This window comes from Fusarium pseudograminearum, chromosome 3 (assembly GCF_000303195.2).
Source record: "Fusarium pseudograminearum CS3096 chromosome 3, whole genome shotgun sequence".
NCBI classification, from domain to species: domain Eukaryota; kingdom Fungi; phylum Ascomycota; class Sordariomycetes; order Hypocreales; family Nectriaceae; genus Fusarium; species Fusarium pseudograminearum.
Window position 1 is genome coordinate 4,531,196 of NC_031953.1, and position 24,401 is coordinate 4,555,596.

Below are 24,401 nucleotides of genomic sequence, written 5' to 3' on the forward strand. Positions count from 1 at the left end.
GGGGGGGGGGGGGGCAACTGCGCAGTGTAAATATGCAGTTAGCAATTCTGGACGAGCAGACCGGAGCTCCAAGTCGAGCTGAGCTGATGAGATGACCGAAGAAGTGAGGTCGATAAAAGGACTGGATGAGGCTTGACGTGGAGGTTTAGCGGGGGATCCAATTCAGCAACCAGGAAGGTGGGCGAAATGGCGGGGCACTTTGCACATCCACAAAAATTCGAGGTTGCAATGTCTGGCAGTGTAAATTGTTAGTGGCGGCAGAGTTGGACATTGTCGAACTTGATGATCATTACTGATGAAGTAGTGAATGGTCCAAGGGTTAGAATAATTCGATCTTGAATATTTATCCAAGATTTTACTGAAATTGCTCAACACAATATTGTTTATTCAATTGACAAGTAAGGATATTCAATTTTAGTATCATAAAGTGTCGGTCTGGCTATGGACTGATTGATAGACGATGGATGGGGTAATTAATCACGTACATTTAATCCAACCTGCACAACATAGTAGACAATGGCTTCCAGTTAAATTGATTTCACATGCTTGCGTGATTTCAGCTCGGGTCTATAAACTTAGAAATAGCCACTTCTAGAACAGGGCTAGTATTCAACAACTTATAGAGCAGCCAGTATTCAGTTTATGATGGATATAAATCAGGAATTGTCATGAAGTTCCTTGATTATTTCCCACATCATCCGCGTAGTCTATAGACAGACCCAATTATCAGATACGTTAGTAGCTATTATTACTGGACCTTGAACCAATCTTGTTGATATGTAGTCAGAATTAAAAGAGAGAAAAAGCCTCGAATGCGTCCCGTCGTTGATCATGTGCCCGTAGAGCCCACGCTGGGCGCCTGAAGCTAAACCGAGATAGGCACAAGGTGCCCACCTTTTTGGCGAACTTGTGGCTGCGTGACCACTGCACCTCCAAATGTTGAAGCGTGAAAGTCACGCTTTGTCACGCGCCAGGGGACGTGCTTCACCAAATCGAAATCTACAATACAGCACAACAGCGGCAAGGCACCTAATTCTAGGTAGACATTATAGCTAACTTCAGCAGTTACAGTTCAATTCAATACCACAAACTTGTTCAACCCAAAACCTCTACTTTCTTTTTTCCTTCTCCCTTCTTCTTCCTCTCTCGCCTTCTTTGCTTCTCCATCTCAAATTCATTCCCCCAGTTCATCTCATCCCGCCAAACTAGGGTGCCCTGTTCCTCCCCTTGCCCCTCGTCCTCGTCCTCGATAAAGAATATAGGCGGCTTATCATCGCATCACCTCGCCTCTCATCGCATTGCTTCGCCTTTGCAACTTCAGCATCAAACTCCAATCCACCTGAGCCAGACCCCGGGCGCTCTCTCTTTTCATCCCATAACTTATAGACACTCACCTTAAGTACCAAGGCAGTCACCTAGTGGTGCAACACTTCTTATGAGATCAGAATCTCTTCTCATACAACTGACACATCCAACGCCTTTCTCAAACTGCATCCTGCAAGTAGCCGCCTGCCACCCGCGGCCACTATAAAGAGATGGCTACAAATGGTAAGTTCTCTAATCAGCCATTGATCCTCTTTTGGTCATCAGCCACTCTTATCAACACCAACTTCTTCATGTTCAATCTCTAACCTTGTCCAGGCCAGCCATCTCGCTCCGCAAACGGTGTTCCACCATGGAACCCGGCTGTCTTGCTGCAACCAAACCACAGAGCTGCTTCGAGCCCAAACCTTGCAAACGCCGCTCATGGCCAGTTCTCACCTTCTCCCTTGCAGCAGGCTCAAATGTACCAGCAACGACCTCAAATGAGCATGAACAGCAACAACAGCTCCATGGTCTTTCAGTTCTCCAGTCCTAATGACACTCCGTCTGCTGGTCCCTCTAGCCGGTCCTCCACTCCAGGCAGTTATGCAAATGGATTCAACGGCACGGGTAACTTTATTGAGCGCATGAATAATGTTCAGCATCGCTCTGTGGTTCCACAGCCAAAGCGACGGAGAACCGAAGATAGCGATGGGGTGCACCAATTTATGACTCCCCAAGGCCACGGGGGAGGTGGAATTCTGGGCCAGTACGTCACGGATAAACGTAAGGAAGCTAATAGTGCAACTGCTTCTCCCTCCATGATGACAGTTGATCTTACCAGTGGTAGGCCCCTTGCTTCTAACCCTGCCATGAGGCTTTTACTAACATGCCCAGGAAATGATGACGATGAGGTTATCGTACAGGATCCTCGAGAAGAAGAAGTATGCTACGGAATGATCAAGGCTCGTTTGGGCTGCTCTCGAGTTCCCTCGCCCAAGCCGGGCGCCCAAAGTATCTGGGGTCCAAACTACCAACCCGCAATCAAAGTTGTGCTCAAGCGACAGATTAATGATACGTCGCTTAAGATACAAGCATACGATCATACACGACAGATCATTGGTCTAGTCGAACCACAAAGTGCCAGAGCTGTCGCCCCTCTTCTCGATTCAAACATCCACCTGAGAACAGATGTGCGAATTCCGCCCCAGCCCAAGAGGCCTGGCGAGGAGCCTGGTCAGCCGACCTCACGATCCTTCGACCTCGATATTGTCATGTATGGACCAGTCAAGTACGCGAGGAATGTAGGTACACATCTGGGCAAATTTGGCCAGAAGTTGACAGCCCCTTACCTTGTCCAAAAGGGTATTCGAGTTCAGAATCCTCACGTTCTCGAATATCGTCCTCCGCCCCCAAGGTCCTACCCACCTAACCCTACTCACGAAGGCCAAACTACTTCCTACGGAAGTACCATTACCAACCGAACCGTGGAGGAGATTCGTTCAGAAGTTATGGGCGTGTTCGATTCCCTTACACGAAACGATGATTTGCCCGAGATGGAACCCAGTTCTAGCATCTTGACCCCTTTGCTCAAGCACCAGAAACAAGGCCTGTTCTTTATGATGACCAGAGAGAAGCCTCGCGAGGCCCAAGCCGGCGAAAAGACTATGGTTTCCTTCTGGCAGGACAAATGGGGACAAGGTGGACAAAGGTTGTACTTCAACGTCATCACTGGGCAAAGCCAAGCTAGACCACCGGCGGAAACTCGGGGAGGAATCTTAGCTGATATGATGGGTCTTGGCAAAACACTGAGTATATTGTCGTTGATTATGACTTCCGCTGAGGCAGCTTGTGCATGGGAGCAACAGGCACCCGTCCAGCCAGAAGCACCGGAACAGAAACCGACAAAGCACGAAGTTCTGACGCAGCAGCCTACCCTTGCCCTGACGCCCTTGATGCAAAATGCAAAGACGACTTTGCTCGTCTGTCCCCTCAGCACAGTAACAAATTGGGAAGAGCAGATTAAGCAGCATGTTCAGCCCGGCGCTCTTACCTATCACATCTATCATGGCCCCAACAGAATCAAGGACCCAGCAAGACTCGCGACTTTCGATCTTGTTATCACCACATATGGCTCGGTATCCAACGAGCTCAGTTCTCGTCGAAAGGGAAAGGAAGGCCAACATCCCCTAGAACAGATCGGATGGTTCAGAATTGTGCTGGACGAGGCCCATATGATTCGCGAGAGCAGCACTCTCCAGTTCAAAGCCATTTGCAGGCTGCAAGCGGACAGACGGTGGGCCGTTACCGGTACGCCAGTTCAGAACCGACTGGACGATCTTGCGGCTCTCCTTGCCTTCCTTCGGCTCCATCCTTTCCATGATCGAGCCAAGTTCCTTCGATACATTGTAGAGCCTTTCAAGGCATGCGACCCCGAGATCGTGCCCAAGCTACGAATCCTCGTGGATACAATCACGCTACGCCGCTTGAAAGACAAAATCAATCTACCTCCTCGAGAGGACCTGGTTGTCAGGCTCGATTTCAGCCCAGATGAACGCAGTATCTACGAATTGTTCGCCAAGAATGCGCAGGATCGAGTCAAGGTGCTCGCAGGAACTCATAATGGAGGCCAGGCACTTGGCGGTAACACCTACATACACATTCTCAAGGCGATTTTACGACTTCGCCTGCTGTGTGCACACGGCAAAGATTTGCTTAATGATGCTGACTTGGATACATTACAAGGAATGTCTGCAGAGATGGCAATCGACATCGACGACGATGACGATGATGACAACAAGCCAGCACTTTCCGATCAAAAGGCACACGAGATGTTCACCCTAATGCAAGAGACCAACAACGACGCCTGCATAGAATGTAGCAGGAAGCTTGGTTCGAACGAGAGCTCCAATATCGAAGCAGAAGGACAGGATGACATCCTTGGTTTCATGACACCTTGTTTCCATATTATCTGCCGAACTTGCATCAAGACGTTTAAGGAACGGGTGAAGTCGGTGACTACACCTGGCAGCAATAGTGGAAACTGCCCAGTGTGTAATGCATACGTGAAACATGCTTTCGTGCAGCTTCACCGAAGGGAGGTGGATGCGGAGCATGACGGTCCAGCCAAGCCAAAGTCTCGAAATGCTGTCAAGAATTTTGACAAATATGAAGGTCCTCACACCAAGACTCGTGCCTTGCTTGAGGATCTCCTGAAGGCGAAAGCGGCGAGCGAGGCAAACCCCGACGAGCCCCCCTACAAGTCAGTTGTTTTCTCTGGCTGGACATCTCACCTGGATCTTATTGAACTTGCCCTCAACGCCAACGGTATTGTGTTCACTAGACTGGATGGAAGCATGAGCCGCACACAAAGAACCACAGCTATGGATAGATTCCGAGAGGACAACACTGTCCATGTGATTCTTGTATCCATCATGGCTGGTGGACTGGGCCTGAACTTGACTGCTGGAAACAGCGTATACGTGATGGAACCGCAGTACAACCCGGCGGCTGAGGCTCAGGCTATCGACCGTGTCCACCGATTGGGACAGAAACGACCTGTTCGCACCGTCCGATACATCATGAGAGACAGCTTCGAAGAGAAAATGCTGGAGCTTCAGGAAAAGAAGAGGAAGCTTGCCAGCCTGAGCATGGACGGTCAGAACAGGACCCTAGACAAGGCGGAGGCGGCCAGGCAAAAGTTGATGGATTTGCGAAGTCTTTTCAAATGAATGACGAATGGATCTGGTTCATGGAGCCGTAATGACTGCATGGAACAGGAGTTTTCGGTGCGATTTTTTTCTTACTTCTATTTTTCTTTCTTGGGGACTTCTCTCAACTCACTGGCAGTGAGTCGATTTAGGCTCGAGTGGCATCATCCTGGGGCGCGAGTGCGCGGACTTACTTTTACGGGTTACTTTATTCGTTCTGGGGTAAGGCTATACTTCTTGACTCTCACGAGATGGTTTTATTCCTTTCAGTTTGCATTATGGGATTCATGGGCTTGGGCTTGAGCGTTGAGTGGCATGCGATACTACAAAATACAATCTTGGGATCTGCTCCGCGGCGTAACTGGGACTGCAGTGGGATGGCGAATGGAGCCTCACGATATAGACAATCAACGATTTAAGAACGTACTTCTCGTATCACTAAGATTTTCAGATGATTAGCTGTCATGATTGAATAATCCGATGGTATCTTATTTTACAATGAACCCAACCAGCCTACTAACCCCTATAACGCCTCTCTCCTATCAACCCTTTTTATCCGGCAAGTTCCTGTACTCTAAGTTGACTCTTCTTCCTGCCGCAGACCAGCATACTCTGTTCCTTGGTTCGCGGTACTCAAGCGCGCACAAAGACTCAGCAGCACCACTGTCTCCGTCGCAGCATAGTGATTAAGCGCATCAAGCAAGATTTGTAGATGACGACTGAAGTTGCTCTCCCATTTCCGAATAATCTCAAAAAGATTATCAATGCGAGCATCAGCTTCACTGCTTCCGGCAGAGTCACCTTGGGCTGATGTGGAGCCGCGTTGCACTGCTTTGGTCATTTGGAAGCGCTTCCACTGGTCTGCCGTCATGGTTGAGGGTTTGTTCGTGCCTGAAAGGTCTGGGTCTGACTTTTCGAGCTCGCGGGTGAGCCAGTTTGTGTAGGCAGCGAAGATTGTGCATGTCTGCATGAGTTTGGAGTGGATCTAAAAGCGCGTTAGTTATGCTTGAAAAGAGTTTGCTTATCGAGGCAAGACTTACCCTTAGTAGTTTACTGTTGGTGAGCATGCATTCCTTGAGACATGTATCCAAAAAGTCGACATGGTCCTGCATAAGCTCATCGACAGTCCGCGTCGAAACCCCCAAGCTTGAATCAAGGCTCTCATCCTTTGTCTTTAAGCGAGACATGAACTTGTTCCAGTTCGGCTCAATGACCTCAGCTGTGCAAAAGTAGAGTAATTGTTGGACAAAAACCAACATACGAGCACGAAGCGTCCAAACGCGTCGTTTCCAGATCTCGAGTTTTCTCGAGCCGCCCTTGTGTGCCCAGCTAACACCCCGGGTCTGTGTTTGCCAAGTAGTCGATAGTTGCGACTCTAGATAGCGTAAGGAAAGGAGGTAACGGAAGAGAGCTTGGTATCGCCAGACGGTCTTTCGACTGATGACGAGCGACACAGGGAACGGGACAGAGTAATCTAGCTGCAGAGATGTGAAGCCGACAGCATTCTTGTCGTTATCAACAGGTTGATTAGCAAGAGGCTGCAGCGCCTCGCCCTGCTCAATACCAGTGATGTTAACAACACGTTGCAAAGCTTTTGTGAGGATAGTCTCATTCATCTCGACCTTGACATCCTCTTTGAACGGATCAAGGGACACAAGACTTCCAGGCTGACGCAAAACAAGGTCCAGTAGAGATTGCAGTTTTCCGGTATTAACGGACTTGACGGGTTTACGCAATTCTGAAGCGCCCAGTTCGAGGAAGTAGGAAAAGTAGTCGGATGGGTCAAGGAAGAAGTAATGCTTCAGAGAGCGTAGGCGCGCGGGTAGTGAGTGAGCTGTAAGGAGCAGTTGCATGAGGGATTCGTTGGCATGGGCATAAGCGTTATTGACGTTCTCGAGGAATCTGTTGTCGTCGAAGGAAGCTGGGACGTCTTTCGCAACCTTGCTGACATCAACTCCACCGCACTCGCGGACAACGTTCAAGTACTTTCCAGCTAGTAGGACCTTGTCCTTGACTCCTTCGAGTTGCGGCGGAACGTCGTGGTCTCGTATTGTGTATCTCCTCTCCCAGTATTCATCAGTATAATCTTGCTCCAGCCTTTCGCGACGAATGCTCTTCTGCTCCTTGATAAGGAACTCCGAGTGAGGGTCATGAATAGAACCATGATGGAGCCATCCGTTAAGCATATTCATATAGGGCTTGCTGGCATCCCTTAGTAGGGTCGTTAACAACGCTCGAGCTGATGGATCGCCCGACAAGGACTCCAGGCGCTTTGTTATCAAACCAAGAACCACACCTCCTTTGCATATCTTTTTGCCAGTCATGTTTCCTGGCACCAATTCGCCTCCATCTCGAAGTGTTTCGAGGATGTTCTCGAAATCATCACCACCACTATCCTCAGATTCATCGGTTTCATCATCAAGCAGGGCATTCTTTTTGAGTAGTTCATGAGCGAGCGAGTAAAGCTGTAGCATCATTTGACTGGTAGACATGGTATGGATGTTGAGCACATGTACAGTGAATGTGTCGCTTGTGAGGAATTGTGTCTCCAGCTGCGCTATCATGACAAGGTAGTCTTGCAGAAACTTGCGTATTGATGCGCAAAGAGCGTGGTTCACGGACCCGAATTCCTCTCGACTCTGGACGTCGACGAAAGCTTCAAGGGCGACATAATACGTTGCCATCCTGAGCATTGATTGAGTCAGGTCCTGCAGACTCGGGTCAAGGCCAGGCAACGTTCTGAAACTGGGTCCTGATAATCTGTCTCGTTCTTCGTTTGGGTTATATCCCTTGGCGAATCTGATGTACTGCCCTTCATATCCCATGAAGACAAAGAGGAGGTCCTCTACTATAGCTGCTTCTTGGAGCTCCAGGCTTAGCTCGCCTAGGGGCTTTGGCTGGGGCGCTTGTGGTATGGTCGAAGCGAGTGGAGGTATGGATATTCGAGAGGCCAATGGTGCTGTTGTATGTGGTAGGAGGGTTGCTTCGGGGTTCCATGGTACTACAAGCAGAGTCAGTCTTGAGGTCTTGAGGCCGGTGGCTTGGAGGGGAGAAACAAACCCTGCGGGGTCTCAGCTCCAGCTCTGGACTGCCTAGCATCTGGGATATCATTCTTGGGTGCTTTGGACGTATTTCTACTCTCTGATGCAGCATTGCGTCGATGTGCTCGTTCTGGGCTCGTGGTTCGTGGGACCAAACGCTCAAGCTGAGCTTCAAAGGTGCGCTCTGTCACCCTCCGTGACTCGAATCGACGTTCCTCGTCATGGCGACTCGTAGCCCTTGGATTTACTGACGCTGAACGCTTATGAGCACTTGAAAAGTTGGGCTGGGGCGAAGGACCCTTGCGAGGATCGGAGCGATCGCTCTTGAGGTTGGCCGCTGAACCGCGGGGCCTTTCGTCGCGGTAGTCGTTGGCGCTTGTTCGGCCCGATGGTCGTGGTGCGCCGGAAGACATTGTTCAGCAGGACTACATCTGTGGAAGAAAGAAGCCCTCGAGAATTGAAGTCTTGGGCGACGGGCGAGGGTTATGGGCGGTTGCAGTCGTGGATATAGTGAGTGGCAGGCAGTGTAGTCTCGTTCTAGGTAGCTTAAAGTTGTTGATTTGGGGGAGCTGTAAGTGTTTGTGCCCAATTGAAACACGCGACGACGTGACGTGGGGTTCAGTTGTTTGGTTGCAGATAGGTAGGTAGCTACGAGGGTCAATCATGTATAGCATTTAATAGCTACATAGCTACTTGGTAACTATGCGCTATAGTATTTATGATTACACTAATTCCAACTGCATATTGATTGATAGATTAATCAAGTTTAGGCATCATATCATATACCAGTTCAATGCTACCTCAAGTGCAAACCAAGAGCTAAATCAATATCTTGAGTTCCATTTTCAATATACCAGAGTGTGGCGGTGAAACTGTGGCTAAACAGTACAGCAACTGTCCACTAACAAATTGGAAGGCTCCAGCTTCTGCTGTAGAGCGCGGCTGGCTACGTAGGCGGACTGCTTGCCTGCAACTCCACCAGAGCTCGCATCCTCAGTCCCATCATTGATTGACTCTCACTCCTCCATTCAGCCTTCCGCCCATCTCGACTCTTTTCCCACGGCGACTCGGACTGTATCTCTCGAATCAAACTCGCAATTTCATCCCGGCAAGCTCTATACACGATCTCGCCCTCTTCATCCACCAGGAATCCTCCGCCCTTCTCTAGTCTAGCTATCATCACCACACACAAACCGCCAAGATGTTTATGGCAAGATCCGAATATGGCATGTTCACCCTGCCTCCCCTATGGGCATATATAGGTTCTTGTTCTGCCTGATCATCGGCTAACCCTGCGTCAGACCGAGGCATCAACACCTTCTCCCCCGAAGGCCGTCTCTTCCAGGTCGAATACTCTCTCGAGGCCATCAAGCTCGGCTCCACGGCCATCGGCGTAGCCACCTCCGAGGGTGTCATCCTCGGTGTTGAGAAGCGCGTTACCTCTACCCTCCTCGAGACATCCTCCGTCGAGAAGATTGTCGAGATCGACCGCCACATTGGCTGCGCCATGTCAGGCCTCCAGGCTGATGCCCGCTCCATGGTTGAGCATGCCCGAGTCGAAAGCCAGTCCCACGCCTTCAACTACAACGAGCCCCTCCGTGTTGAGAGCTGCACCCAGGCCATCTGCGACCTCGCCCTGCGCTTCGGTGAGGGTGCTGACGGAGAGGAGACTATCATGAGTCGTCCTTTCGGCGTTGCTCTCCTCATTGCTGGCTTCGACGAGGATGGCCCTCAGCTGTTCCACGCTGAGCCCAGTGGTACTTTCTACCGCTACGACGCCAAGGCCATTGGCTCTGGCTCAGAAGGTGCCCAGGCTGAGCTCCAGAACGAATACCACAAGGTAAGATTATACAGTAATCCTTTGTACCGACAACATGGTTGACAATTCCGTAGTCCTTGACTCTCATAGACGCAGAGACTCTTGTTCTCAAGACATTGAAGCAGGTGATGGAGGAGAAGCTAGATGCCAAGAACGTGCAGTTGGCTAGCGTTACCAAGGAGAAGGGCTTCAGAATATACACAGACGAGGAGATGGCCGCAGTCGTGGAGCGGCTGCCAGCCAACTAAGGAGATGTTACCCATGAATCAAGAGAAATTACGAATAGACACAAAGACACCCAAGTTGGGGGCATTGCCGGCGTACAATATCAGGCTCGCCAAAGCATGTTTGTAGGAAGTTATTGATGAAATTCCGCACCTCATAAAGAGGTCAATATTATGTATCATTAATGTACGGGTACTTACCACAGGCAGCTCTTCCGCCGAATCTTCATGACTTCTCCGCATCCAATGCGAATTCATGAACAATGTTTTCATCCCTTTTCCTTCGTTTCTTTCTCCGTTTCAACGTGGCCGTGTGCAATAACTGGCATACGTATCCAAAAGACGAGCCACGAAAAATATGATAAGCTATATAGAAAGGGTTCAAGAAATAATCGCAGCCACTACTATATATAACACACTCATTTGCACTATACACCGTTCAATCATCATCTTTGAGGTCGAGAGCCTCAAAATCTCTTTCGACACTCAGTAGACCCAGTGCAAACTGAGCTCGCTCGGTCTTGGGTACATGAATTTGGCGTCGGATTTCACCAGTCTCAACTTCTTGGATGAAGCGGTCGATTTGGCGCGGGGCCTGCCATCTTGCGACAGGCACTGGTTCGGTTTCTGGGGCGCGAATGTAAGGAGGTCCACGGCCAAGCTGCGCTGCCTTCATCCAAGAAGACTCGCATCCCGTAGCGATGCGTTCTGCTGATTGCCATCCAGTCAACCGAGTGATGTCGCGCAAGTGGCGTATCACCCAATGGCGCTGTTTCTCATCTCGATACTGATGCAGAGTTAGCCTGGTTTCTCGGACATGTCACGAGTAAGGATTAACGTACCTCTATCGCTGCCACAAAGAGGCAGAAGCAGCTCTCAATAAATGCAGCACTGACAAGGGTGGTAATTTCTGTCGCCTGCGAAACGTCGTCGGACAAACCAGCTGCTATTCGTCCCAGCTTGTTTGAATAGGGGCCCGTCTGAGATGCTGCCATGCCAGCCGCCTGCATCGCCGCAGGAGGCATAGAGGGGTGGCAGCGAACAAGGTTGATCATGCCCATGTAAAAGTTCATCCAGATTCCTGCTACAGAGAACGTTCGATATTGCATGGTCATACCAAATGGCGAGTCTCGCTTGTCTGAGAATTCAGGCTTGAGTGGTTGGAACTCTGGTCCCAGTTTGCTTTCATATGCTTCGAATCCTCGCTTGATAGACTCCCATTCATCCAAAGCGACACGATAACTTTCATCCAAGTCTGTATCTTCTGAAGAGTCGCTTTGGGGCGATGACTCTTTTGGTGGTGTGAAACCTCTTGGGACCTGGAAGTTCCCATCGGTGGGAACTATACCATTGAACGGCGGTGGTGAGCTTCCTGGGCCTCCTGGGGGCGGGCCTCTAGCTTGGCTCGCTCGTTTCTTTCGCGCAATGTCTTTGGAGGAGAAATCTGCGAGTCTGCCAAGCAGTAGCATCAAGTGGTCATATGATCCATATCTTGGATTGCCAAGTCAGTCATAGTCCTTACAAACTAGGTTTATCACTTACATTGCTTCAAGTTTCGATATTGGTGCTCGAGGTGGACACTGAGACCAAGACTCGTATTTCATGCTACAACAGTCAGGTATAACTTCACATTCAAAGGTGGTGCGAAGACTTACAATAACCTAGTACCAGCCAGTATGCTTTGGTACACGTCCATCTTGCAGTACCACCAGAATAGATCTCGTACGTTCTCGTAATGCTCGATGTCTCTGTCGGTTACTGAATCCGATAGATCAATACCTTGGTTTTCCCCGAGCCCATAGTCCTCTGCTGTGATGTTCTGGCCTGAAATTGCTTGTAATAGATCGTAGTCGTGATCGTTGAGTTCACTCTGAGATGGTATGCTTAGACCGGGGAAGAAGCTGTCCATTTGATTTTGGTTTTGTGCATCCTTTTCCGCCTGCTTAAAACGCTTAACTGGGAGGAATTTCTTCGACATATTTCTGAGAGGTATTTCGCTGAATAAGATCCGCGCTCCTAGCAGATGATTGCACCACTTTGTATGGTCTGATGACCAAACCTCAAAGTATGACAGTAATAGCGTCGCAGCGATTGTCGCAGGCTGTGTTCGTCTCAAGGGTGTGTTTACATTTCTGGCTATCCTTCGGATCGCCAGGTGGTAGTGTTTCATCGCGGCTGTGGCTGGTATGTTTTGTAACTTGGCTATCTGCAAAGCACCCAAGGCAAGCATGGAGTGAAGCAGTGCGGGATGGTTCAGGGATATGACGGGGAAGGTGTCTTACGAATGGTTAGCCTTGTATACGCAGTTCTTCTTATGGGATAACTCACAACTCCACAGGTTGTTAGCGCCTTTAGGGGTAGGATCGAACGAGTTCTCGCCGGTGTGATCAAAAGGATGTCTCTCATATAGTGACATACTCGGGCCCGTGACTTGGATGAAGTGCATGAAAATCTGCAGCATTGCAGGGTCCTTGAGTTCCGTTATTCTGGCTGTGGCTGTGTAATCAGACAGAATGTTACACTGAGCGAACGTCGAAAAGGTCCTAACTCTCGTGCCGTTCGTGTCCCATGTTCCATTGAATTGCTTCATCACAGGTCCGAGAACCTGTCGAGGATCCTGTGTGTCATCATCCGATTCGCCCATTGAGGCATCATCCTCTGGTATATCGATGTCTTCGTAATCGATACTCGGATCGGATTCGGTTCTGCCCATATCCACGCTTCCCTTCTTGGCAGCCAAGGGGTCCGCCTGGCCATCAATTGCATATGGTGGGCCATATTGCCCAGGGAGCATACCGTACTGGTCTCGAGGGTCCTGTTGTGCCCTGTTGTATGCCATTGGGGGCTCAGGGGCCACCATTCCGTTAGCTTGGCCATATGGATGGGCAGCCGCCGAAGAGTTGAAGTCGTATGGGTTTGGAGATGTCTGTGCAGCCCCTTGCCCGTGAGCGTAGTGCCCATAAGGTGCTGGTTGGTGTCCGTTATAGTCAAATGAAGGCGGTTTGGGAGCAATTGTAGGCAAGAGACCTTGCGAGGGTGGTTTTGGCTGTAAGTTACCAACAAGATGCGCAGACCCGTGGGGATAGTAAGCAGGGCCATAGGGGCCTCCCTGTATTGCGCCCATTGGGTGTTTGAAGATGACTCGCTGGTTATAACCCTCGCATTGTCTCTTGGATTTGATGCAGTTGTTGCATATCGGTCTTCCTTCGTCACATTTTATCCTGCGCTTGCGGCATGCTTTACAAAATCTCGCATTAGTGTCACTGTTCTCATATAACTCTTACAAGATATTCAGGCAACTTACTCAAGCATCCAGTCTTTGTTCTTTTGCGGATGTTATTCCTCTTTCGATCCGCGTCATCCCTCCCGTCATCTTGCTGATTCGAATTCGCAGGAGCCTTTTGGTTGGCAGGTGCAGACGCGGACGTGGCCTGGTCCCTATCCATGATGCACAATTTCCAGGTGATTCAAGTCCATACAATTCTTTCTGGTTGGTTGACAACTTCACATGACGATGCTGAATATGTCAAGTATAGTGTTTGAGGCTTCAGTCCTAATATTCCTAACAAGCCATGTAATCGAGAGATGGACACTAGTTGTATAAGTAGCAACTGAGAAGATGAGCAGATAACAGACTTGGACTGGAAATGGCCTAGTCTGTAGAATGAAGGTTAGAGCCGAGCGAAGATGGGGAGGAAACAATAAGTGGAACTAGATCCGGCATTTAAGAGCCAGACAGGAACAATGTGTAAAACCCCAACTTGGGAGAGATGGGTAGAGCAAAGGAAACGTAAGGGTGCGTACAGTCCTGTAGGTTTGAAGGGGGAGAAGTGATGTAGTCCGGCCAAAGCAAAGATTGTATATCGCTGGAGAAGATCCGGAGAAGTGCAGCGCACGTCGAGCAAAGGCAGAGCAAAGGCAGAGACAGAGACAGAGACCGCTGTATGGATTAAGTTGAGTTATGGGGAAACTTCTAGAGGCAAGTAATGGAGCAACTGAAACATGCTTGTGTGACTTGAAAGTCGGCGGTTTGCCCAATTCCACTGGGCCGTCGGAGCGAGAACTGGTAGTCTGGAGTCTAGAGTCTGGCCGGCGACAGGGCATGGACCACAGTCAAGGGTATGATGACGAACTTGTGCTCAGTCAAGGTTCTGTCCTTTGTCTTGCCCTGAAGTGAGGTCCGGTCCTGTAGATGGTGTCTGAGATGGCCTGCTTGGTGTCTCTGATATGAATAGCTCCCTCCTTTGTAAATAGAAGTGTATCTCAAACAATTGATCTTGTTTTGATTCAGGAGACAAAGAGGGCCCCAACTAATCGACTGTACTGGCGACGTTTCAATGTCAAGTTCTGGTGGTGAGGCAGTGGATGCATTTAATGAGGAACGAGAAAGGGCCGAGGAAGGGCAGGATGCGTGCCGGAGATGCAGGCGTGATTATGATTATGGAGGAAATATCCAAAACTCCTTATCTAATGAAGGCTAGGCACATGAGAAGAGCATCGGAAGTTGAGATAGAATAAGGTAACCAAGTCGGATGTGGAGTGGACAGTGGATGATGGGATGCTTGTGGTTGTTTCCCCCGTTGTTCTGTGGGGGGGGTTCCTTCCGGTGATGGTTGAGTGCTTGATCGCGCCTCCCCTACCTAAACTAGCATAGTAGATTGAAGGAAGGAACCAAGGTACACTGCACTAAGTCAAGCCTTGGGTTAGGTACTCTACACGTTACACAGTGTTGAAGCAGGCAATAGGGCACCTAACGTTACCTGGCCTAGACCCAGGCATAGTACGCTGAGCGCCGGATAGGAACAAGTCAAACGAACCCCTGTCGGCATGGAAGCCACGACATCACATACTGGAATAAGCCCCAATTCACCAAGAGCTTAGGATACCTTGAGGTAGTTGTGGTTAAAGAACCGAACCTAAAGTTGGGTACTTTAGCGTGCCGAGGGCTCCGGTGGAAGTGCCAGCAACTTCCTAGAGGTCATCTACTGCGTCCTACAGGTGTCCCAGGACACTCACATCCTCTGATTTACGCTCAGAATACGACCAAGACAGACAAACTGTAGGTGGTACAGATAAGCATTGGAGAGACACCAAGTAATATTGCCTGAAAACTGAGTTGACTCGAAGTGAAACTATCGTCTCTCTGCTTTCTTTTTTTCTTAGTCTAATATGTGGGATGACGATCAATGGCCGCGGTACCGAGGCACAGCAATACCTAATACATATCTAACACGAAGGCCCATGCTCTATCTCACTAGCATAAAACCACACTCCAACAAGAAGAATACCGGCTATCATGCCAGTGCTAGAATGTACCAACGATAACTGTTCATGCTCATCCCTGCTGCAGCGATCATCAATTACTCAGAGGATCAGCATCAATAGCTCCTCATATAGATATGTAGTTTGCTTCTTAGCCTCAATGCATGGCAGGGGTTCATATTGGCTGCACCAGAGTATGTACGCACGTCAAGACTCTCATAAGAATGACGAGAACAGGAACAAACATCATTGATGCCCTCCTGACTGTGCAGTGCCATCCCTTACAGTAGCATTGGAAGGGGACCTGATTCAGAGCGCGCTTACAAAAACCGTCGCTTGTTGATAATCGATATACCCTGCAGGCGCTACTATGGCAATCGCCAAGACACTACCGTTGATATGGTGCAGGAGGGTATTGCAGTTAATGAACGTTGACCCTAGCCCATAGCCTAGCAAGCATATCCAATGGCTTTGGATTTAGTTAGAGTGCGGAAAGGCTCCCATGTCTTGTCTAATAAAGCCTGGCAAGTTGCGAAGCTAGCTTTTATCCGTAGTTTGACTGCTAATCCCGTCTCTGGACGGAGAATGATGCAAACAGATCTGTCATAAATAGACTAAATGTCTCTGTTTAATAAAAAAAAAAGCATCTGCCGTTCTAGCAGGGTACTATGTATACGATAATACATACTCCGTCATAACTACCTACCTACCTGTATGCTCAACACAGTTGTAACTTTACTGTAAATTAGCTGCCAAGAATGAACAATACACATTAAGCTCAAACCAACGTCGACTACAGAGTACTATTACATGCCATCACGTAACTGTATTGTTGAGGAAATCACAGTCTAGCTTCTTCTGTCGTTATTCAATCTTGTCAGAAACTTGCCAATTCCAATCTCTATTCAAACTACCTACTTAAGTAGGATCAAGATCCATTCGCAGCCCCAACAGTGAAAGGTCTGGCGACCAGTCGCCCATTCCTACACAGTGCAATACAACATCGTTTCTGCGTTTCTTATTTTGGCAATCCCAGCCCTACACAAGGCTCGCCATGACGATCTGCTACTCCTGCATCACACCCATCTCAAAATCCTAGACCGCCCCTTGATCTCGTAGGTGTGGCTCAAGCATGTAAGGTTAAGCTGCAATGTCATCAACTCCTTGAAACCTTACTTTTTGAGTAGTGAACTGTCAACCACCAATTTCACTTCATTTCGTCTGCATCAGACTAGCTTCTGTCGGACTCTTTTCGGGCGGCTCCTTTCCTCCCGTCCGCCGAACCCTCCGAATGAACGGCTGCCAAACTCCGGTCCTCCCTTTTATCAAACCTTAACTTATCAATCCTGGAGAGCAAACCCATCTGCATGTTTGTTACACGAAGCCAAGTCAACAGTCTAGCCTAAACCTCCTCTTCTGTCCGCACATGGGTCGTTTTCAAACCCACCCCAGTCTCCGTTGGGGCGTCAGATGAGTTGCTAACTACAAACCGTTGGTCGGCGGACGCTTTTACGTATTGCACTATCGCATACTCCGCGGTGACCTCTCTACCATTATGTGTTCCTTCTGTACGCTTGTAACCAACGCTCCTTTCATTTCATCCTCATGATCCCAGAACAATTCTTGACGCGAGCATCAGCTGAGCTAGATGGGGAACGTTGGTGTGACGCAAACAAAGCACGGCGTTGCACACCCTTCGTTTCCCGTCCTGTCTAGAGTCTCTGGATGCATATCGTTGTCTCTCTGTCCAAGAAAAGGTGCGACCATTCATCACATCACGAGCACAACACAGTACAGTAGAAACATGCTGCCATTGCGTAGCCTCAAGTTCCTCTGCATCATCTCTCGGGCTTGGCCTCAACCCAGCGTTGATCACTGCTGGAAGGCCGATCCCTGCCGGCTTTTATGTCGTGAATCCCCCATGCAGTGGCTTTTGTTCTTCTGATGTTGGACCGTGAATGTACTCCTCGTTCTGAATCGACTAAAGTTGTCTAGCGACAGAAACATGTCTAAGACTATCTCAAAGAAAAGTCGGCGTTGAGAATCATATTCTCTGCTACAATCAGTTGCACAGGCGCTTCTGGACAAATGCCGTAGCGATCGAATTCTTTGGAGGCCTACAGCTACGTATACCTGTACCCCATACTCTGCGTGCTTGTTTCACGAGTGTAGGCTTTGTATGTGCACCTGGTTTGGGCGAGGGGGATCGGTAGAAAAAGAGAGATCCTTGAAAAGGGTGTCGTTACTATCGCCGCGAAAGAGTTTCGACTCGGGTTGCTAGTTCGCTAGCTGATGTCGGCTCAGGAGATTGACAGACAAACGAAGTGCTTCTCTTCAGCATGAGTCCATATTGCCTAGGACACGAACTAATGGTCTGCCTAGCCGTACTGCCACAGCATGGAAAGCTTTTCCATCCATGGATATCCTGTATCGGTCTGGTTCCTGCCGTGCTTTGCGAAATCTCCAAAGTGGACGACGCCACTCTGATCAGTGCAGACCAAGACCCATCTCGTGTTCAGGTGAAATGCAGTACCCAGGTCCAGGCACCCAACAGATCATCTGTTCTCATGAAAGAGCGCTTGATCGCGACAACTCAAGCCAGCTCAAGTCATCGGGACCGTGCATTGATGAGAGGCGGTCTCGAAATGGGGGCTGAGTCACTCGCAGTGTTGCCGAATGCTCGAGAGCCGGCTGACTGTGGCAAACCGCTACAGTTAGGTGTCTGTATGTGCGTCTTGAGGCTCTTTTATAGGTAACTGGTTGTATCATGATACTATTCGCCAGTCACCTTCTGCACATAACCGCTATCGTGAATCACACAACATGCAAGTGATGATATGAATGAGGCGAGCAACAATCGACACAAGATCAATGAAGGATACATCACATGGCATTAGGCGAGGCCTTTTTGCGTTCTTGAGCTTTCGGTAGTATACTTTATGGTAAATTCACTTATACTTATCATTGCAAGATATGGCAATCGTTAGTCATTAAGATGCCCAAGTCCTCTAAGCAGTTTCGGCAATAGTCAGAACACAGCAACTTTGGCTACCTCAACTCGAGTGAGAAAACAAAAGCAAGAAAAAGGGAAAGAGTCTCTTTGCCTTTGCACAAACTCGCATCCCACTGATTTGGACGGACTATAGCATTACGGGGACGCAGACATGTGATTCCGTCGGGGGGACAACATAACAATCCTTGGTATTTTTTCAAGGCTGTGACACCTTTTTAAAAAGATCCCAACTCTTTGAATCATCACCTGTACTTCTCTGAGATGATGTTTTGAACGGGATCTCAAAAATAATCGTGGCATGGGTCAAGAGACGGCTTGAGCTTGAACTTATCATGTTTAGGCATGGAAGCGTTCTTCCACCCATTAATCTAGCGATTTCGGTCGATCTGTAACTTCTTGGAGCGGCCTTGGATTTGTCTTTTGAAAGGTTGTATAGGAGTTTCAAGGTTCATTAAGAAACATCATAAACCAGGAGTTCAGGTATGTGTTTGTGAATATTTCGTCGTAACAGATATATCAATCAAACTGTCATAAATTTAAGCATCTTTCTTATACATACCTCCCAAAGGGACTTGAATAAAAATGAAGATATTTTTAATAATTCGCTTCAACATTTGAGTCCATTGCTTCACAGTCCCAAGACAGTCAAGTCAGCGTGGAGGTGAAGTTGGCTAACACCCAAATATGGCAGGTGCACAGACCATGATGTGGATCGCCTTCGGTACGTACCTTATCGCAATCAAAAATTCAGATCTCAAAAATTATCAACCACTGAGAGAGACTTCACCCATCAACTCAAATCGCTACTTTACCAACAAAACATATAATAATAATCCCAAATATTGTTCAATAATGTTTGCGGTTCCAGGATGGTCTGTCTCGTCAGATGGCCTCAAGGCTGAAGCGCCTTCCAAAAACAACAGCGCGCCCGGTACAAAATCCAAGAAGCGCAAGCGCAACAACGCCGCCTCTGCGCAAGAGAACGTCGACTCTTCAACAGTCGCAGATCTATGGGAGTCTGTCATTGAGGGCAAGAAGCCTGAGAAGTCACAGCAGCAAAAGTCTGAGCGGTCTGCCAAGCGACAAAGGAAGCAGGGCAAAGCAAAGAAGACTGAGGATGAGAAGCCAGAGGAGGGTAAAGAGGATGCCATTGCCACTGGGGGTGAGGCTCAGCCCAAGCCTAAGAAGGACAAGAAGCAGAAGCAGAAGCAAAATTCTGAAGAGGAATCAACAGAGACCACCAAATCCCCCGCAAAGGATGCTGTTGTGAAGGCGCCTCAACCTCCTGCTCCCAAGCTCACTCCCCTCCAAGCTTCCATGAGAGAGAAGCTTATTTCAGCGCGTTTCCGACATCTCAATGAGACACTCTACACCCGCCCCTCCGAAGAGGCCTTCAGCTTATTCGATGAATCACCCGAGATGTTCGATGAGTACCACGAGGGTTTCCGTCGCCAGGTCAAGGTTTGGCCTGAAAACCCCGTCGACAGCTTCCTCAAAGACATTCGCGCACGGGGCAAGGCCCGCCAGCAAGGCAAAGGCAAGCCTGGAGCTCCCCCCACGCCTCTGTCCAAGACACCGCTACCTCGCACACAGCAAGAGTGCACCATTGCGGATCTCGGCTGTGGTGATGCCCGTCTTGCGGAGGCACTTCAAAAAGACGGAAAGAAGATGCGCGTCAACGTCAAGAGCTATGATCTCCAAAGCCCAAGCCCTCTAGTCACCAAGGCCGATATTGCCAACTTGCCTCTTGCTGATGGTTCCATCAACGTTGCCGTTTTCTGTCTAGCTCTCATGGGCACAAACTGGGTTGATTTTATCGAGGAGGCTTACCGTATTCTACACTGGAAGGGCGAACTCTGGGTTGCTGAGATCAAGAGCCGGTTCGGGCCCATTCGAAACAAGAACGCTCCTGTAACCCACAGTGTTGGTAACCGCAAGAAGAACGCTGTCGCCGGCAAGAAGGGCAAGGGAAAGGGTGCCGATAACGATGCTGAGCATGATGGGGATTTGGCCGTCGAGGTGGACGGTGTAGATGATCGTCGCCGAGAGACTGATGTGTCAGCTTTCGTGGAAGTGCTCAAGTCACGAGGTTTTGTCCTTCAGGGAGGCCGCGAAGCTATTGACTTGTCCAACAGAATGTTTGTCAAGATGCACTTCATCAAGGGCGCATCGCCGACCAAGGGAAAACATGTGAAGGAACAGGAGGCTCCTAGGGGCAAGAGGCCAATCATCCGCAGGATAGATCCCATTGATGCGGAGCCAGAGCTCAACGAGGCCGCTGTCTTGAAACCTTGCGTCTACAAGATCAGGTAAGCGTAAGGAGGTGATGGAAATTCGATGGGCATTTATAGATTAGTTGCTGCGATGAGCAATACTCGCAACAGAAGCTGATGAGCAATCTGTACCTCAGTAACTACGCGTAATTTTTGTATCTTGTTACTCCTAAATACCATGCTCCGACGCAAACGTCATACGTGCATTCCCTATCCATGACCCTCGAAGAGAACGAGATCTTTCTATCTGTCCGCTTTAAAACAGATGGTAAAACAGATATCTATCATTATGCTCCCTTTTACATGTTTGTTCTTTTCCGTTGTGGCCCCGATACTGCCCAATGCGAGTTAGTATTGACGCTAGGAAAGTCGTCCCAAGTTGGTGTAAGCCTAGAAGAAAATCAGACTGGCGGCAACATCGGGGTTGCCGTCTGCAGCCTGAAGGGCCTGGATAGCTTGCTCCCTAGTTGCACCCATCGAGACCAGGCTCTCGATAGCCTGTGGTGAGATGTTTGTTCTCGGAGCAGCAGGTTGAGCTGCCGGGTGGGATTGGGGTGCAGGGGCTGGGGCTGGGGCTGGGGCTTGCGCAGGCGGAGCGGCCTGTGCCGGAGCAGTTGACGCTGGTTGTTGCTGCTGACCAGGAGGCACGACGGCTCCGGAGCGCTGTCCAATTGTTGTGCCATCAGGGCCGGGCAAAGTCGGCTCCTGTATAGCTGCTGCCTCTTCATCCTTGGGGATCTCGGCCTCTCCCAAGAAAGGCACCTCTTCGCCTTGAATGCACAGCTTGTCCTTGGCTAGATCAATGGTGGCTTGGTATCGTTTCAACATGTCGAGGCCAAGCAAAAGATCGACTGATTTACCCTCCATGACAGTGAAACTGCAGGGTAAGAACAAGTTTCCGATTTTGATCTGGGCAGAATGAACACGGCCAATAATGTTGGCTGTACCAACACCACGAGCGACACCGGCAAAGCGGGTATCGACAAGTCTCATAATTCCGCATGCCTCGGCGCACGAAGGAGACATAATGGTAGCTTGAGCACCAGAATCCACAAAGGCCTTAACTGGGTGGCCATTGACCTCCACATCGACATAGAGCATATGGACTCTGCCAAACACTAGGAAGACATCAAGTTAGCATGCAGGTTTTACCATTGCATGACATGCAAATTACCTTCGGGGTTGTGTTCCATAGCATTCTGTAGGTTCTCCATGACTCGCTCTTGTCGAATCATTTCCTCGATCTTTCTCTGGTTTTCAATATTGAAAGGGTCGTCGTTCAGTCTCTCGATCTCCCGTTGGCGTTCTTGGCGCTCACGTTGCTCCCGGTTCTGGCTGTCGAGGAAGATCTGTGCAAAGCGGGCGGGATCATCAACCGCGGAAGCCAGCTCAGGGTGCTGGGACTGAAGCTGCTGCCTCAAAGCAGGCTGCCCAAGGATCTGAAGCCGAATCAGTTCAGGATCCTGCTCATTTCTGGCCTGTCTCCTTGGTTGAGGGCGTCGAGCTTGTTCCGGCACACCGGTGCTGCCTCTCATATCCCGGACATGTAGGGCCAGCATCTCCCCATCAGCAATCTGCAGCTGCTCCATTGTTTGCGTATCATCCGAGATCAGACGACCGTTGTGATAGATGTGTTGTGAGGTTGGAGGGATGGTCGATTCGGCCTGGATAGATTCGCGGAGCGTAGCCAAGGTCATGTCGGGGAAGATCTCGAGGGTGAGAAGGCTGTCCTGCTCCCCAGCCTGGGGGTTGAATATATTGAGGGTGATGCGCCTGTCGTCGAGGTTAGCATGGGTAAAGATGACGTAAATGTATATGGATGATGGACCAACATTGTAGCGTGTCTCTTGCTTTTTCTGCTGTTATTGGGAATAGCGTTCAGCAGCTGGATATTTAACCAGGCAGGTGTGAAACGGAAGACGTCAAGGAGTTTCGAAAAAGTGGCTGGTCGTGAGGAGTAGGAGTAGGTGTAGGTGTAGGTGTAGACCTGGGTGCAGGTGCGGGTGCGGGTACAGACGTGGCTAATAAAATCCAACGACAGCTCCAACAAGGTGAATAGGTAGATAGGTACTCAAGCACACTAAGTTTGTGGGAGCAAAGTTTAGTAAAAAGAATTCTTAACTGGATCAGTAAATCTTGTGTCCAAAGGTAGGAGACAAAGTTTGTAGGAGAAAATAATCGTGGATCCGATGCAGGGTTGGTTGGCAGAAAAAAGATCGGAGGGGAAGGGGCAGATGAAGGTGGACGAAGATAGATGCAAGCAGACCAGTGTTAGTAGTATAGGCTGGTGCAGGTGCATTTACATCCATGACCTACCTTCCTAGGTACCTACCTACTACACATGAGGTTCGGCGGCAGTCACTGGCTGGAGCTAATATGAGGGGCCGTTTCCGCAGTCTAGGCTGGGCTGTTTTGGTTTTGGGAGGGCTGGAGGGGCAATGAATTGGGGTCGTCTTGCATTTAGGTTTGGAGGTTCCGTTAGAGCGGTGACGCTACTAACAGTCCGCTACTTAATCTACCAAGTATGATACGGGAATATCCCAAATAAAACCCGTCCATTTTTTGCCATGATCACGAAGTACAAAGAGTACCAAATTGGTTTCCCTATGGAAGCAAGGCATATCTCAATGACTTATCTCGTTACCTTAGTACTTATCGAGGTGATCGGGTTGCACCGTTCATCCCGTCTCATTCAGTTTTGACTTACATCATCCTCTCCACCCCTCCATTCTGTCTGCCCTACAGCTGTGACGGAGCTTTCATTGGACTTTGGGGGTGCAAACAAATTCATTAACTAAGCTTGCTTTCACAACCCCATCGCTCACCCAATCGATTAAATTTACAACAAGTGTTTATCATCTTCCTATCAGCCACCAAGCAATTATGTAGTGGCCATTGCTGCCTGTTTGCTTTTCTTATTCAGTCAAGGTACAAGTTTGTGTTGTATTGCTCATGCACCGCTAGGCACGACTGCATGTACGCACACTCTCAGCCAAGGACAAGGTAACTCTCAGAAATTGATGGAAGCATACAGATGCTTACTGTATATTGTCCCCGTCTCAGAAGCGAATATGACAGCGGGGAGGCAGACGCTGTGATGACGACGAATCACCACTCTTGATGCAGGCAGACGAAGGGGACGAATACTATGGAGTTGGCATACAGACCTTGTCCTTACAGGTCCAATAAACATATGGAGCAGAATGCAACGAATCAACTTCCAAAGCAGACTTCCTGCATAGTACCAGCCCTCAGCCAGTACAGCATCGTTCGCTTTGGGCTTTTGTTGCTTTGTTGGGTGACCGTTGACTTACATGCCTCAAAGTCATGCCGGTGAGTCGTATTTCATTGAGGTTCCCAAAACAATATCATTGGCATTCTGCAGCAGGGTCTAAAGACTTGAGATCGTATTATGCGGCGGCGGCTGCTGCCGTTCAGGGACCCCCGACTGCGGATCGCCTGGGTTACTTTAACAGGGAGTGCCGGGAGGCACAGAATGATCTCCTGCAGCGTCTTTACATGGCTACTGGGTAGCAGAAATGTTGGCCTTCTAAGCCTTAGGGTACAGAAATAAACAGCCCAAGGGCTTGGTCTAAGCAGTATACGATGACCTACTAATTTCGTCTCTTATGCTTCCAGCGGCCAACTTTTCTGACACCCTGAGGCATGGCTACATAGCAGCATCCTTGATCAAATATGCAAGCTATAGTCGTGTTCCGGTTTCCCGTTGACTGGGTTTAGCAACCTTTACTTCGCG

At 49.3% G+C, this 24,401-nt stretch overlaps 7 protein-coding genes across 7 annotated transcripts, besides 2 other annotated features; 4 read left to right on the forward strand and 3 right to left on the reverse strand.

Moving 5' to 3' along the window:
* Window positions 1-1,535: 1,535 nt before the first annotated feature.
* On the forward strand, window positions 1,536-5,033 carry FPSE_02509 (uncharacterized protein; the record flags this gene model as incomplete). The annotated part of the gene is made up of 3 exons (XM_009255628.1): window positions 1,536-1,548; window positions 1,642-2,148; window positions 2,200-5,033. The coding sequence occupies 3 exons, from the start codon at window positions 1,536-1,538 to the stop codon at window positions 5,031-5,033; spliced, it is 3,354 nt and encodes a 1,117-aa protein (XP_009253903.1).
* Window positions 5,034-5,586: 553 nt separating this feature from the next.
* On the reverse strand, window positions 5,587-8,466 carry FPSE_02510 (uncharacterized protein; the record flags this gene model as incomplete). The annotated part of the gene is made up of 3 exons (XM_009255629.1): window positions 5,587-5,997; window positions 6,053-8,013; window positions 8,073-8,466. The coding sequence occupies 3 exons, from the start codon at window positions 8,464-8,466 to the stop codon at window positions 5,587-5,589; spliced, it is 2,766 nt and encodes a 921-aa protein (XP_009253904.1).
* Window positions 8,467-9,254: 788 nt separating this feature from the next.
* FPSE_02511 (uncharacterized protein) lies at window positions 9,255-10,120 on the forward strand (the record flags this gene model as incomplete). The annotated part of the gene is made up of 3 exons (XM_009255630.1): window positions 9,255-9,315; window positions 9,355-9,893; window positions 9,947-10,120. 3 exons carry the CDS (start codon window positions 9,255-9,257, stop codon window positions 10,118-10,120), a joined length of 774 nt encoding a protein of 257 aa, XP_009253905.1.
* A 415-nt stretch (window positions 10,121-10,535) lies between these two features.
* Window positions 10,536-13,542, reverse strand: FPSE_02512 (uncharacterized protein; the record flags this gene model as incomplete). The annotated part of the gene is made up of 6 exons (XM_009255631.1): window positions 10,536-10,883; window positions 10,939-11,587; window positions 11,639-11,701; window positions 11,752-12,373; window positions 12,425-13,333; window positions 13,401-13,542. The coding sequence occupies 6 exons, from the start codon at window positions 13,540-13,542 to the stop codon at window positions 10,536-10,538; spliced, it is 2,733 nt and encodes a 910-aa protein (XP_009253906.1).
* A 456-nt stretch (window positions 13,543-13,998) lies between these two features.
* Window positions 13,999-14,034: a microsatellite.
* Window positions 14,035-17,697: 3,663 nt separating this feature from the next.
* FPSE_02513 (uncharacterized protein) lies at window positions 17,698-18,352 on the forward strand (the record flags this gene model as incomplete). Its single annotated transcript, XM_009255632.1, has 2 exons — window positions 17,698-18,082; window positions 18,330-18,352. 2 exons carry the CDS (start codon window positions 17,698-17,700, stop codon window positions 18,350-18,352), a joined length of 408 nt encoding a protein of 135 aa, XP_009253907.1.
* A 703-nt stretch (window positions 18,353-19,055) lies between these two features.
* On the forward strand, window positions 19,056-20,794 carry FPSE_02514 (uncharacterized protein; the record flags this gene model as incomplete). Its single annotated transcript, XM_009255633.1, has 3 exons — window positions 19,056-19,092; window positions 19,240-20,680; window positions 20,728-20,794. The coding sequence occupies 3 exons, from the start codon at window positions 19,056-19,058 to the stop codon at window positions 20,792-20,794; spliced, it is 1,545 nt and encodes a 514-aa protein (XP_009253908.1).
* Window positions 20,795-21,034: 240 nt separating this feature from the next.
* FPSE_02515 (uncharacterized protein) lies at window positions 21,035-22,341 on the reverse strand (the record flags this gene model as incomplete). Its single annotated transcript, XM_009255634.1, has 2 exons — window positions 21,035-21,762; window positions 21,819-22,341. 2 exons carry the CDS (start codon window positions 22,339-22,341, stop codon window positions 21,035-21,037), a joined length of 1,251 nt encoding a protein of 416 aa, XP_009253909.1.
* Window positions 21,204-21,227: a microsatellite.
* Window positions 22,342-24,401: the final 2,060 nt, after the last annotated feature.